Source organism: Pezoporus wallicus, unplaced genomic scaffold (genome assembly GCF_028554395.1).
Source record: "Pezoporus wallicus isolate ANWC-B61680 ecotype Strahan unplaced genomic scaffold, APGP_CSIRO_Pwel_v1 contig_2012, whole genome shotgun sequence".
In the NCBI taxonomy this organism is placed as follows: Eukaryota; Metazoa; Chordata; class Aves; order Psittaciformes; family Psittacidae; genus Pezoporus; species Pezoporus wallicus.
Window position 1 is genome coordinate 4,657,937 of NW_026639840.1, and position 15,637 is coordinate 4,673,573.

Below are 15,637 nucleotides of genomic sequence, written 5' to 3' on the forward strand. Positions count from 1 at the left end.
CCCTCAACAAACCCCCAAACAAATTATATGCTTGAGATTTCTTTAGTATATATTACTATAATTAGTTTGCTGGTTTTCTCTCTTATGAAAAAAAGAAAATGAAGGGGTATCCTTTTTGGCTGAAATGTAACCGGAGATTTGAACAAGTGGCATTCCTGGAAGTGAAGGAAAGCCACAGCATGTGTAAAAATTCAGGATGGTCTCAGGAAAAAAAAAAGGATTTATCAGCAAAGAAAGTTGGTCTTTTTCTTTCCTGCCTTTTTTCCTCAAAGTTGTGACTCATTTTTGTGATATAAAGTGGTATAGCAAGTGAAGGACCCATTTTGTTCCTGAAATACTTTGGTCTGTATGGAGGTGTGGGAGTGAGCAGACATGTCTGGAATTGGTTCTGTTACTTTTGGATTGCTAAATAAAAATAAAAATTTTCCCTGATCACTAAATAGAAACAAAATTATTCCCCAAACTGGAAGTTCTGGCTTCTCAAGTAAAATATTTACTTCGTAAGGGTTCCGAAACCTGTTGGAATGAAAGAAGAAGAAAAGTCAAATTACACCTTGCTGCTGTTGGTGTTATAGGGAGTGTGAATGTATCTGCTTTCATGAGAGGTAGTGGGAAGCAGCCAAGAAGTTTTGATCAGTTCAGATTATTCTGGCTACTTGTTCTGACAGGCTTTGGTCTCTAGAATGAATAAACCCCCAGTCAGAATGACTGACAGGCTTCTGTGTGTTTTGCTGATAAGCCGTCCATTGAACTGTAGTGACAGTGTCTAATGTTGGTTTCACTTATTCTGGTGTAATCTAACTGAGTTTTAACTTGCATAAACATGGGTTAGCCTGTAGTGCTTCTGAGGATAAGGTCAGTGAAGGCCCCACCTCCTGTCGTCGTGCTGTTGTCTGCAATTAAATAGTAATAGAGAGCCTGAGAGCTTACAGAATGATCTTTCTTCTGTCTTTTGCTCATGTTTGGATGAGTGCTGGCTTTTATACTATTTCTTTGTGATGGTTAACGTTTCTTTCTGATGCCTGTGCTGTCTCTTGCTTTAAGTCAGAATATGGAGTGTACATTTTGTTTGCAGTCAGCTACTTGGAGCAGATTTCCCTTAACCTAGGTAAGAGATCTATGTTTTACTTGGTGGCTTGTCAGGTGCTCCTGTATATTGGAGTGAAAAGGTTTTATCTGTTTCCTCATTACTTCAGTGAACCTGATGCTAGTGGAGCAGAAGTAGCATAAACCTAGTAACGTACAGTGGATAGCAGAGTAAAATTTTACCTCTTCTCAGTGTCAATAATAAAAAATATTTGCTGTTTGCATTTACATGGTCAGTAACCACCTACATTCTACAGTGGCCTCAGCTTTCATTCTGACCAGTTTGTATAAAGAAAATACAGAAGTTTTGGAGCTGCTTTTATTTTGAGGAGGTTTTTTTTTGTTTTGTTTTATTTTTTGAGAACAAGGCCAGCCAACTATATCTTTTAGTGAAAGTGAAATTGTTACAATGGCTGTTGTCCTCAGTCACTGCTTTTTAATTGCTGTGGGACTGATCCCTAATTCTGCTCACCTTTTTCAAGTCTTCCTTTAGTGTATTTCTATTAGTTTAAGAAATCGAGGGGAGCTGAAAATGTTCCATGGGTGATATCTTAAACAGCTCCTTGAATTGCAGTTGTGCAGTGTAGAGCTTTTATGCCAGATTATTTGTGATGTTAGTCAAGTGGGCAGCTCACAAGAGGATAACAAATGATGCCCACATAGATTACTTTTCAGAATTTAAGATGTCAATATTCTGAATGCTAGTCTTAAGTTCAGAGTACTTTTACATGGTATTTCAGATGCAATTTATCCATGTAAAAATAGTGGCTTGGCCAAAAGCAGATGCATAACATCAGATTGAATTGTCTAGAGAGCCAGAGTGGAGCTCATCAGAATCACTGCTTCCTTGTTTTGGGTTCAGGAGCAGTGGTGTGTGTTCCTTAAAAAGTTTTTCCAAGTTGCAATTTCTGCTGTAGTGAATAAATCCTAGTCACTGAAACCTGAAAATTTATAGGGATCTGCTCTGAGAGATAGTTTTGTGGAGTTTGTGTTGGAGCAGCATACGCTTGAAATATTCCTCAGATACTTTGAGGACTTTTGAGTCTTCGGCACACTACAAAAGTATGATGTCTTAAGAAATTGATCTGGCTTTGCTCTAGACTGCAGAAGTAGATATGTTGTACTGGTGGTCCTGAAGAGAAACTGGCCTCTTCTTTGTGAGGCCCCAGTCAGAGTTCCTTGAAGACACAACTGCAGAATAAAGATTACGCTTGCAAGTGAGTTCCTGAGTCATCAGAAGGGCTACTGTCCCTGTTTCCAGGAACCTGTAAGAGCTCCAAATCCTGACAGTTTTCCTTGCCTTTGTGCTGCACCAGCTTAGTCCTTACATATGAAGATTTGATGCTCCGCACCCTGGTGTCATACTGAACATAAAGATTCCTTCAGTGGTCAACTTCTCCCTGGGATGTGAAAAGAGCAGTCTGTAGCTGCCTCTTAATTGCTCTATTTTCAGAAGGTCCTAAGAAAATCTATGAACTATCCCTGGTAAGGGATAAGTCTTTCAACTCTCTTCCCTATTCCCCCTTACCCTTGATTGAGCACCTTCGAAGAATATGATGGTTATTTTGAATGGCACCATGCCTTGAATGAACGAACTGATATCTTTTGATACAGATTTGTTGATGGAGAAATAGAATTAAGTAGTCATATCACAGCAGATGATAGGCCAAAGCATGTCTCTTCCTGCATTTTAAAAATTCTTGCTCCTTAGTTTGTTCTTCTCTTAACTTTGTTGGTTTACTTCACCAGCTTCGCATGATTTTTATGCTTTGTATCTACGAATGATGAGGAGAGCAGCTAACAGCTTACCAAATGAACTTTCTTCTTTGTTTTCTCTTGCCTAAGTTTTGCCCTAGTTCCCCCAGCTTTATCCATTTCAGTGCGTTAACTTCAAGTGTGGTGTAGCTTGTGGTGCTGGTGTAGGCTGCTGGCATTGTAAGGGTGGTGCATTTCCACGAGCATACTCAGAAGCTAGTGCTGCTTCTGGCCTCCTGTCCTTGTTCTGCCACCTCTTGGCTGCACCCACCCTGGCATTTGTATTAGCTCTGGGGAAGTAGCTTGGAAGGCTTAAAACTCTTTTATTCTTGGCTCATGGTACAAGATCACAGGTTTGATCACTTGTGCTACATGATTTGCTGTGTGATCGTTTGCTTCACTGAACAGGATTGTTAACGGTTGTGGATTTTAGGAGGGAACAGGGAAGGGAATCCATACTGCATATGGTGGCAGTACTGGCTGAACTTGGAATTTCAGTACAACTTACCTAAAGTCGTACTGAAATTCTTTACTTCCTTGTAAAGCTAATGCTGTCTGAAGGTCAAAAGGACCTGTGGGCCTAGATCTGGATATGTGCGTTAGTGTTCCAGTTGTTCTTGTTCTAGAATTAATATCTGTGAGGATTTCTCTGCATATCCAAGTTAGATTATTTAATATATCACACACTGTTTTAGGAGAGTAAAAATCCAATGACTATGAATATCACTGCTGTAGCATTTTGGAATTAAGGGTAGAATCTGTGGGTGTAGAAAATGCTTTGGAGAAGGCAGTAGCCTCTTGATAAACAACTGCTTTTCCTCCCCTCCCCCCACTAAAGCTGTAAACACCAAGACAAAATTATATATTCTGCTAAAGCAGCAGTGCTGTATTTAATTTCTAAAAATTCCTGTTGTCATGAGTGGGTGCTAAACTGTCAGCTGACACAATATGACTTGCTTTGTCTGAAACAGAAGAGAAAGTTGCTAGTCTGTGCTGCCTACTTTGATCTTCCAAGCGGTTTGTATTGCCTAATGATAGTTATGTAGTCTGTGATGTAAGTGAAATGAAATACTGATGTAGCAGATTTCTAGACTGCTAAAAGATGCCTCCTATATTAGGAAATATGGCTGGTTTTAGTATAAACACAGGGAAGGTGGCTGTTTGGCCTCGAGTGGATCGCTTAGTCTGTTTATTTGTAGGGTTAGGGGAAAAAGTCAGACATGCCTACACTTTCAACTTCTTATGTCAGAATGTCACTCCCACACCAGTTGTGAGCATCTCCTCCATATGGTGTTTGGTGGTCCATCAAGAACCAAAAGACTCTTGATGAGGATAAGCAAAGAGAGTAAGCCAAATCTGCGTCTTTAATATAAGTAGGTGTTTCAGAAGGTAACATCTGCCTCTGGAGCCATGAGCTTCTTTGCAGCAAGGAACCAGTACTGGTAGTACTAGGCCCCCTGTCCCTTCAAAGCATTTAAAAAAAAAAAGTATATGGGGAAAAAAAATAACATTTTGTTTTTTCATTTTGTGAAAATACTGTGATTGATATTGACTGGGACATCTTGCCAGTTGTATGGAGTAATGGAGAGAAGTGTCTTGCAAGCTGATGGTCAAAATGATAAGGTAGGTGGGGAATGGTGCTTATCAGTAAAGGGTACTTTTGATGTTCTTCATTCCTGGGAACAGTTTCACAGAAGCTGGGACTTAGAACAATTGGATCTGAATCCCAGTGCCAGGGAGGGTAACCTAACAAAAAGTAAAACTTTGAGTGTGTTTGTATTTTAGGTCCTGAAATGGTATACTTGTCTTTCTGTCTCATATTATGTTTTAAGCCTCTTTGTCTAGTAGAACTCAATTTTTATGGAATTTAATCATATGCTAGTTACATGCCACCTGCTGCCTCCTCTTTTGTAGTCGTAGCAGCAGTAAAAGCAATGTTTCTTATTAGTAGTGTGTGCATTTTACAGTTAGCACCTCTGTCTTTTGCCAGGATCCCGATTTTCACAGGGAGGCAGGCAGAACAGTGGTAAAGGCATTCATGTGCCTGTATCCAGAGAATGTCTGTCCTGGGTTCAGCAGTAGCAGTCATTTTTCTCCTTAGTAGCTGGTGCAGTGCTGTGTTTTTGACTTTCAGCCTGGGAATAACCTTGACAATGTGCTTGCGCTGGCAGCCAGTATATTGCTGTAACACAGATTTAAACTGATGCAAATGGAGTCTTGGACTTTGCTCAGATTAGTGGTGTTCTGCTGTTGTCTCTAGTGTCTCCTTTTTTTCCCCTCTTCCCCAGACCCATCAGACTTACTGACTTGGATAAGTGTATGACTACTGAGTACTGAAATAAAAATTTCCATTTGGGGCTAGAGGCTGAGATGAAGTTAGAAAAGCCAAGTGTTCATTCCTTCTCTTGTGTTCTCTCAGCTGCAGGCTTAGAAAAACAGGAGAGTAGTGTTTAAGTAAGTTTTCTTTACTATGTCTTTTAATAGTAAGATTTCAAGATGTTGTCTGTGAAGTTAGATGGGTTGGAAAGGTCAGTAACTAAAGCTGAACCAGGGCATGAGGAAACAAAACTGTCTACTTACAGGAATGTATATTGCAAAACTCAGCTTATGTGACTGATCATATCTAGGGAAGTCCTGTCCAGTCACTGCTTGTGCTGCTATAAAGTACAATTTTCTTTGTTTTAACAAAGGTTAAGTGCCTTTTTGCAATAAATGAACTGTGAGCATTATAACTTAGTTATAAGGTGAAGTTTTAGAAGGCAAAAAGACTTGTTTTCTGTATTTGATCAAAACTGTATGGAAATCAACATCTAACTGTGGCAAGATCAAACTCGGGTGTTAATTCTGAATGTTCACACTCTCTAGCCTGACAAATTTTGCAGGTATTGTTTCTGTAAGAATGTACAATATATACTTTATTTTTTCTCCAGACTCTGCTGTTTCTATGGAGCCCACCAAGTGGTTCATTCTGTGTGTACAGTCCCTTTACTGTGGCTGTTGGGAAAAAAAAAAAAGCTTTAGTTCTGACTTAACTCAGTTTTACTCCAACTTGTATAGAATTTTTTACTCCATCTTGTATGGCATCAGGTGGAATAATTCCTTCTTTTAATGATTTTTCTGCTGCTATTGTGTCTGTCCAGATGCACCAATCTGGACTCACCTAGTGACTCTGAAGTAATGTATCTTAAGCAACCTGTGTAGGTAACATATGCCTGAAGGCTACTTAGGTGGTCTGGTTTTATTATATACAAATTAATCTACTTCATGTCAAGTGGATCAGTATGACTTGTATAACACCTACCAACTTTTAGTATGATCTGAAAATTCCTCTTGTGCACATGCAAGCCATTTTAGCCTGAAAAAAAAAAAGCAAAAATTATTCTTTGTCCACCTCTTGCAATCCTACTTTGAAGTCACATGATTTTCTGATATTCTACAGTTTTAAGTAGTTATGGAGAAAACTACTAAAAATCTATCCTTCTCATTTTTTTCTGCATGGTCTCTGCATTTCTGAAAACTATTTCTATTTGTTGTGCAGCAAAGAAACTTCCTGGCTGGGCTTGAAGAGGGACAGGGGGTGTGTCTGGACCAAGGAAGGACTCTCAGTCTGTTTCCAGATGGAAGCCAATCCTGGCATTGGGTGACCTCTGGAAGGAAAATCAAAGTCTGTTTGGGATAGGAGTTTGTAGTCTCATGGGCTGGAGGTGTCTGTTGTGTGTCCTTGATCTGTTTGTGTGTGTGTGGTTTTAGCTTCAGGGGAAAAAAAGTTTGAGACAAGGCTTGAAATATTTTCTGAAATAGATTTCAGAAAACAAGCTCCTCCAGAAGACACTGATTGTAGTACTCCATAATTGTCCTGGAAAACAATTGGTATTTCACTTACAATAAAGAGCTTGCTTTAGCTTTTATTGAATGGGATTCTCAAAGTTGACAGGTATTTACTTCTGTTCTTTCTTTCTGTGGGGCTGTTCATTGTACGCCCAGGTACAGGCTGTCTTTTAAAAAAAAAAATAAAATTGTGGTGGTGATCTTCATTTCTGTATTCCATGGTGCTTGGTTTCAGACACTGCTGGGTAGGCACGGTTTCTGCATGCTGTCTGTGAATGTCCAAGCCAGCATAGTCCTTGAAGCCTTTTCCTTAGTTATGAGGTGTATAAAAATTCTCTATGCTTGCTTTTCTGTTGCTTTTCACTGACATGTTATGCGAGGAAAAAGTTTACCTCAAGGTGAGTGTAGGGTTGAAATATGGAACTATTTTTGTCTGTCTTAAGCAGTACTTCTGTGGTCAGCTGTCTGGAATGCAAGAGCTGTGGAGTGCTTTGTCTTCCCTGCTCCAGCTCTCAGTTTAACAGCTTGCCCTCTGTTCTTCTGTTCCTACGCATGGCATTTCTGCATTTCTGCAGAGGTGGTTTAGTTACGGTACTCTGAAAAGCTGTAGTTCTCTGAAATATTTGAGCAACAGTTGCAGTTGAACCTTATCTCTACTGAATGTACAAAACCACAGAAAACAAACTGCAGAGCAGACCAGCTTTTTAATGTTTGTGAGAATAAGACTTCTTATGGGGTAATGATTTAGTAAAGAAATGTTAAAGTGTAGAAAAGATAGAGTACAACTGCCTGTTGTATTTAGCAGTCTGTAGACATTGAGGTTTTCCAGGTAACATCTTACTAGCTGGGTGGATGTGTGATCTACAAGGGTATGTATTTACACTTTTGTGTAAGTCCAAGCAGCTGTCTGTATAAGTAAAATGGTTTTGAAGGAGTGAGAAAACAAATGAACGCCAGCTTGCTGATGCAGACTTTCCAGGCTAATTTTATAGCTAGTTTCCTTTTTGGGTGTCCCTTCCTGTTACCACATCAGGGTGCTTAAAGAATATAGGGTTATTAAGCAACAAATACTTAGGGGGAGTTTAGAGTCAGCAGAAGTTTCTGAGCTGACTTTGAACATACCGCTGAATGTCATATGATGCATGTTACTATAGTCACTTTCTCAACAAGAGATCTAGAAAAAGATTCTTTATTCTTAAAACATTTCACTGCCTAATTATTCTCATTCTCTTATGTGCAGACGCTGTGCTATAGAAAATGCACTATTATCGATATTCTAATGCAGAAGTCAGCTGTTGGTACAAATACCTGCTCTTCAGCTACAACATTGTCTTCTGGGTGAGTACAAAATGTAGAGACTGAAATAGCTTAGACATACCTCAGTTTTACTAACTTCCTTCCTCTGTTCAAGAGGCTGAAATATTTACCTGAAAGGAAATTGGTGTATGGTATGTCTTGGGTGTTTTGGAACTGAGGAAGCCTATCCCATGTAATCTTTCCTTTTGTTGCCCTTTCCTCCTATCTTACCTTCTGAGTGAAGATAAAGGAGAGAAGCAGGTAAAAAGATAAAATTGTGTTGGTTTGTTTGTTTGGTTGTTTTTTTGTGTGGGGGATTTTTTAGGGGAAAGGAAATATTTGCTTAAAGGATTTTTCAGAAGAAATAGTATAGTCTCTACTGTTGCTGACAAGGCCTCTATCTTTTGAATAATGGAGGCTATTCAACGCTGGTTGTGTTTGTGCAAAGGTTAAAGCTACCTTACTTAAGTGGTACATTGAGTTGCTTCCCTGTTAAGAGAAGCCTCTTCTAATATCTCCTTTCAGATCATCTTTGATCTCTGTGTTTGAGTGGTGTAGCTTAAACACACTATGCAGAAAAGAAGAAAGGAACGGCCCCAGAGATGTGTCAACTTGCGGGCATTGCAACATACTCAAGATTTTAAATGCCATGCTCTGTGGGCAGCAAAATTGTCTGATACACTCTTGAAATACTTAGCTAGGGACTAGCCTTTCTGTAATGCTTGTTTAGAATTGTGAATGTGAAAAGGGTGAAAAAGGTGTGTGGTTTCAGATGTGTATGATGGTCAAAATCACTGAAGCACCTAACTACCTTGGAAAAGAAGGCTGTTATTCAAAGGTTAGTGCATAGTGTTGCGTTAAAAATAGTTAACATGTCTGTGAAGGAAAGGTAAGGATGTGGTTCAAATAAACTTGATAATTCTTTTCAGAACTTGCAGGTCAAATGTTAAGAGTTTGCCCCTGAAGTCATGGAAACTGCAGGCATGGAAGGGCATGGGTAGTCATGAAGAAACGCAGATCTGGTGATTTGCCTGGTGCTAGCATCTTAGATTAATGTTCTGACTCAGAGTTGAAATATTTCTTAGTATGTATGGCTGTTCTAAAAATGTTTAGATTTCTTTCAAAGCTGAAAGGATCAGATAGTAAGAATGAAAGTATGGTATGTGGTTGAAGCAACTTCTTAAAGTTAAGAGTAAAAATTAATCCTGATGCTGACTTGTCTAAGTAGACATGCTAGAGCGGACTGTATTTATGTTATTTGTTTATTGTGAATCCTTAAACCATGTCAACTTTTACTAACTGAAGTTTAAGATATACAGAATTACTACCCAAATCGGTGTTTAACTTCTGTAAAAAATGGGATTTAGTATCTGAACATAAATTGCAGATTCTTGTTTGGTTTTGTCAGCAATGATTTTGTATTTGCTTGATTTACCCACATAAATTTCTGGTAAACTAGATTGGTGATTCTGCACATTTTGTCTGCTTTGGCAGTTTTTAAAGTAGAAAATAAGGTTTTTTTTGAAAGCTGCGTGTATTATGGACAAAAATCTGAATTAATTTAGAGTCACAGAAAAGACTAGGCTCGTTCCAAATGGAAGGCCAGGTTGGATGAGGCTTCAAGCAGCTGGTCAAGTAGAAGGTGTCCCGGCCCATGCGGGGGGAGTTGGGACTAGATGATCTTTAAGGTTCCTTTCAATTCAAACCATTCTGTGATTCCATGAACTTCTGGGGGTCATCTCACCCAGTTTTCTATTGAAAGCGGGACCAAAGGGTAAGAAATAACTGCTCAAAGAGAAGAGCTGGGAGTTCTATGAGCTGCTTACTCGTTAATTTTTTGCAGCCCTCAGCCTAATAAAAATTTTGGAAGGCCAGGTAATGCTGGGACAGCATTGGTTTGGTATGATGGCTGAAAACCAGGGAAGTTTTTGTTACTGCACCACCTCTTGTTTACTAGTGTAGTGTCTTGACCTGGTATTGCACCAGTAAGCCACAGGGGTGTTTACTTGTGTAGGTAACAGGGCAGGAAAGATGTGTGTGGTTTGAGTAGAAACTTTTTTTCCAGGAAGAGTTAATTTGCCACAATGTTGCCCAAGTGCAAACGTTTGTTAGTGATGACATTTTCCCACTAGCAACTGGGGATTCCCATCATAGGGTTGTTTCAAAAAGTGTGTGCTCAAAGGCTGCCAGCTTTGTAGTTACTTTTCTTCTGTATATAGTACAACTCCTATGTAACTATAGTGAAGTGTGGTGCAATGAGGAGTAATATTCATCAAGCTGCTCTGGTTTTCAGAGAAATTGCTTTGTAACTGGGTAGCTGCTCTTCAGCAGGTAGCATGGGGTATGTGAGAAATTGATTGGCTCTTCTATTCATGAATGTATTAGAATTGTTCTAGATCTCTGCTTACGTTCTAGTGAGTGTCTTGGGAGGTGGGGTCTATTATTGTTTTTGATGAGTAAACAACCTTTGAAAATCTGTTGTTTTGGTGTTTTTTTTCCTGAAAGGCATTTGCCTCCCCTTTTTCACAGGAATTAATTTTGTCTCTTTCTATTTTATTTTTATTCCCTGCAGAGTCATATTTCACTTCTTTCAAACTTACTTTTTACTGTATTCTCTTGAAATTAGTGATGACAATCCACAGATCTTTTTTCTATTCCTTAAAGAATCTTTTTTAAAAAGATGCAGAAAAAATGAGGAGAATTTGAAATACAGTTTGTGCATTTCAGCTATCTGTTTGCTTTAGGATTTGGTTTTGTGAACAGGTACTATTTCTTGGTACCTTGCTCAACAAATGGTGTGAGGCTTTGTTGTGGTTTAAACCCAGCCATCAACTAAGCACCATGCAGCTACTGGCTCATCCCCTCCTCTCCTTGCCCCACTAAAATATCAGTGTGTTATCACCATTATTCTCAGACTAAAGCAGAAGCACAGCACTGTACCAGCTACTAGGAAGAAAATTAACTCTATCCTAGCCAAAACCAGGACAGGCTTCTGAGAAGTTTTTGGCCTAACCTAGTAAACTATGTGCAGCTGCAGCTGTTATGGTAAGAGTTCAGTATCTGCAGTTGTAGAACAAGCTATGTAAATGTTGAGTGGGAGGGTAGACAATCCTATAGGCAGTGCATGAATCATTGAGCTGAACGGGTGATTCAGGAGCCTGTGACATCCTCCTGGCTGGGATGACTAGTCTAACGATCTCTTTAATTGGACAAATGTGTAGAACGAAGTAAATTTTCTGTGTGCCTTAAGAACGGAAGGACTACAAAATCAGAAGGGAAATGTAAACATGACTGGAAAAAAGCAGGAGTAAGGGAGGAAATATTGGTCTTGAATTACTTTTCTTGGCTTGCAAGACAGGTACCTGTGGGAACTTGTTGTGTGAGTGTGGCTGCTATATAATGGGTATGAGGGATAGTGCTTATGTAGGTGAGCAGACAGCCTCTTGCCTGTTTAAGCTGTTACTTGAGATGCGATGATAGCTCACCTTTGTCTCAACTCCTGACACAGTTTAGTCACGAACTAGGTAATTTGCATATAAATAAAGCTGCAGTTATTCCTCCCTCATGCTTGCTAAAGATGCATGTTGACTTCCTCATTGTAGTTCTAAAGACAGTATCAGTGACTATAAATTTTAAAGTGAATAGTTTACAGTATATTTTTAGTGGGTGGTTGGTTTCTTCAGTTTATATCATTTATCAAATACAGTTCACATGGACCGGGGTTGCACAAAATATTGAACTACGAGGACAAATATGACTTAATAATGACAAACTCACAGTTTAATCATCCTTTAGCAATCTGTAATTTATTTTTTTTGTAAGGCTTGTTTTTTTTTTTTTTCCACATAAGCAACTTCTCAATAGAAGTTTCAGTTCTGATGGCTTCGAGTTAGTTGTATACAACTGGCTTGCAAAAATCACTTTTCTCTTCTTTGTGCTTGGCTTTCCCTTGTGAAAAAGGGAATGGAGGTCATAGGAAGGCTCTTGTCTTCCTAGGCATGATTTTAATGTGGGATTGCTTTATTCTCTTCTTGCCTTTTAAGCATGCTAATAAGATTTAACTCTCCAAGTACACTTGTTTTGATGAGCAGTGATGAGGCAGTATTGCAACCATTAAGATAGCCCTGCAGGGAGTGCTCAGAAGTTTAAGTGAAATTGCCTTATTACAGCAAGACTAGACCTCCTTTAGAGTTTTTAAAGCTTTCTCCCTCCCCAAATGCCTTCATTTGCCATTATGAAATTAAAAGGCTGCAATAATAAAAAGCTGAAGAGCTTGGTTCTAGCACCTTTCTGTTCCAAGTCATTTTGCAATGTCGTGAGTTCTGTGAAAGCCCCAGTGGAGGGAGGAGGCAGGGGTGGATAACTGACCACAGGGGAAGTGCAAGGATACCCTGTTTTGGGGTGCAGCACTGTTCTTATGCCTTCCAGCCTGGGAATTCTTGAGAAGGCCTAAAGAATGAAAGGCACTGCCTCAGTCATCTGCCTCTAATGCTTGCTGCTTTGTCTCCAGTTGAAGGATTTTCTTTGGTAGTCCAAGAATGGCACCTTGGCCAGGATATGGCTATTTCAGTGAAGCATTGCATGTGTGCTCTGCCAAAGCCTTTTAGGTTGCATATGAGCTCACTGTCTCTCAGATGAATTGAAAGGAGAGCATAAAATAGCTTTTAGTTGCTGTCATCTTGATTTATCTTCTGATGCTTTGTAGCTGTGTTTGTAGCTCTTAAGGGGGGTTGGAGGAAAAAACTTTTTTCCCCTCATCCTATAGAAGCTGTGGCATTTTTGCTCTGAACATGAAGGGCAAAAATTCTCTTAAGTTGTGAAAAGAATACTGAGTTCGTTTTTGCAAAGTAGGAGAAGACTGAGGGTAGCATAAGATTTTCTTGTCTTTTGCAGTTTATGTTGTTTCTCAGGAACATCTAAAAAAGCAAGGAAGAGGAAAGAATCCACCACCAGGTGGTTTCCTGACCCTGAGAGGAAAAGTCTTGGAGGAGACAAGGGTAGGAAGGAAGGCTGTAGGCTGCTGTTTGCTCCAGCATAGGTGGAGCTATAGAATAAAACAGGATTGTCCAGGGGTGGAAGAAGTGTTCTCTGTGAGAGTAACATTTTGTGCTTACAAAAATTGAGTGCAATAAGAATGCATTCCCATTGTTTCTCATAAGACCATGAAGCAGGCTGTTCCAAAATCAGTTCATGTGCAAGGGATGTCTTGCAGGAATTATGTTTGCTGCAATCTAGATTTGAGAAACAGATCTGTTTTCTCAGTTAGCAGGGTGATTCTTAATAGCATAAACAAAGGAATTCAAAGTGTGGTTGGCAATGGATAATGCTTAAGTGGTCCTTGTACATGGTGTCTGTGAGTTGGTGTGTTGTACATCTGAGCCGAGGCTACAGCTCGTAGTGGTATGTTAATAATGTGGATTTTTCAGTTCTAAAGCAGTAAATGACCAAATGCTGCTTAGTTTCCTGTTCAAAGGGGTATAGCTGAGCTGAGTCTTTGGTGCAGTATGTGGTTTAAATGACTCCATAGCACAGAATTGAATTGGGTAGTCCAGTTTGTTCTTGCTCACATATCCAGATTCTAGTGAAAGGCTAATTCCAAAATGCTTCTCTTGAAATAAAGCTGGCTTGCTCACTTTCACCCTGGGAACACATGGTTAGCGTTGCTACTTCTCAGTTGCCTGTTCTCCCATTTGTGTGGACAGTTAGTTCAGTGAGCTGATTGATGAAGGTTAAAACTTTTCTTTCACTTCAGGCTGGATCAGTTCCCTTGTCTTCATCATAGCAGTTAGAGGAATGCCTCTCTGCAAGAGTGATAAGAGAGGATATTTTCCTAGTACTAATTATCTGTAGAAATCTGTATTGGGCATGCTCAATCACACTAACTTCTGAAGTAGTTTTATCACCATTGTGTGTTTTACAATAGTTTCCAGTGAGATATTTTACAGTATCTTGTAATTGGCATTTCAAGCAATCTCATTCAGTTAAATAGCTACCATCTTACTTCCTTGAAAATTGGTTGTCTTGGTAATTGTGCCTGTAAAGCTGATGGCTTTGTTTCTTCTGCAAGTACATCATACTTCACTGTTTTTTTTTTGCTAAAGAAACCTAATGTATGTGATTTGTTGTGTTTCTAGTGAGAATTATGAATTGCTTAGGTGAATTAAGTTACAGATTTTTCCATGTCAATTCTATTAGATTAAGTTGATTTTTTTTTTTTCCACTAATAACTGTTTTACTTATAGGTAGTATGCATATGTGCCCATGGAAATAACTTTGCAAAAATGGTGCAGCTTTGTGAAACTGAACATTTAATAAAACATGAGTTTGTATTCGGAGGTGAGAATGAAGCATTCTAGTGAAAAATCTACTTAATCTATTACAATTTAAGACAACAATAATTATAATGAAAGGCAACCAGTCTGAAGAGGACACCTTATTTGTATATTCAATAGCACATTATTAGTGCTACAGTAACATTAGCTTGTAAACTGAATGTGGAAGTCTTCCTGATTTTTCCCCCTCATTTCTTAAGGAAAAGTTCCCAAATATCCAGCTGTGTCTACCGTGTAATTTACCTTGATTACAGCAAATTATGCCAGCTGTCTTCACCTGTGTCTCAGTATTTCTGGAGCATTGGGAATGAGAAAGGGTGAAGGATGCATTGATTGCGTTTGCTGTAAAACTTGATGATATAGAAGTTGTGAGTACAGATTTTTTTTTTAATTGTTTCTTCATCTGAAAACCACTGGGTTAAGATTTAGGGGTAATCTGGGTCAATATTCTGTTTATATACATGTGGGTTTTTTTTTAAATAGTATTTTTAAAGCTGTGCTTTGATCCAAATCATTACTTTAAATGTTCTTAACTATTTAGAGTCTGAGATGAGTAGTTATGCTGTTGCTTATTAAGCAGTATCTGGAAATTTATTTAGCACTTCTTTGCCCCATTGTAACTCTTTACATCTATTAGTTGATTTGATTGGTTAATCTGTGTGATTAAGCCCTAAAATATGGCATATAATACTTTATGCCTAGATGGAAGTATCAGGTCATTTGAGTAATTTTTGCTGAATGACAAGAATGACACAGACCTTTTAGGCTTTTTCCCCCCCCACTTCCCCCAGCAGAGTAAACCTAGAACAACTTAATTTGCCCTGACTGTGGTTTAGGATCAGTAGGAAGTGAACCCAGTAGTACTTAAAATCTACACATACTTTCTTGTGTGACTGTGAGACAGTCTCATTTTCTTCTTCTTGCCCGTGCTGTGGGGAATTGCCTTTGATGCTTATTTAGCTCATGGGAGAGAGGAAAGGGCCCCCTTTTCAAGGCATTTTTTCATTTGTTGGGCTTTACTTGTCAATGTGTATAAGACTGGGTTGGTGGGGGTGGCAAACTCCATCCTTTATATAGCATCATTTAGGTTGGAAAAGGCATTAACCTAACATTGCCAATTTCACCACTAAGCCATGTCCCGAAGTGCTACATCTGCACACCTGTCTTTTAAATACCTCTAGGGATGGTGACTCGACCACTTCCCTGGGCAGCTGATTCCAATACGTGACAACACTTTTGGTGAAGAAATTTTTCCTAATACTCAATCTAAACCTCCCCTGGAGCAACCTGGGACTGTTTTGCTCTCATCCTGTAGTTTGTTACTTGGGAGGAGAGACCAG

The 15,637-nt window shown here is 39.1% G+C and overlaps 1 protein-coding gene across 3 annotated transcripts in view; it reads left to right on the top strand.

The window, feature by feature from the left end:
* The window catches only part of TSPAN14 (tetraspanin 14), a 38,853-nt gene that overhangs the window by 9,587 nt on the left and 13,629 nt on the right, over positions 1-15,637 (top strand). For 2 of the 3 annotated variants that reach the window (XM_057416391.1, XM_057416393.1), the window contains exon 2: positions 7,910-8,007. In XM_057416391.1, coding sequence (XP_057272374.1) covers positions 7,927-8,007 — 81 coding nt within the window. In that variant the 5' untranslated portion in view covers positions 7,910-7,926. Of the gene's footprint in view, positions 1-1,008; positions 1,109-2,347; positions 2,510-7,909; positions 8,008-15,637 lie in introns of those variants that run through there. The other variant, XM_057416392.1, reaches the window with a different exon arrangement.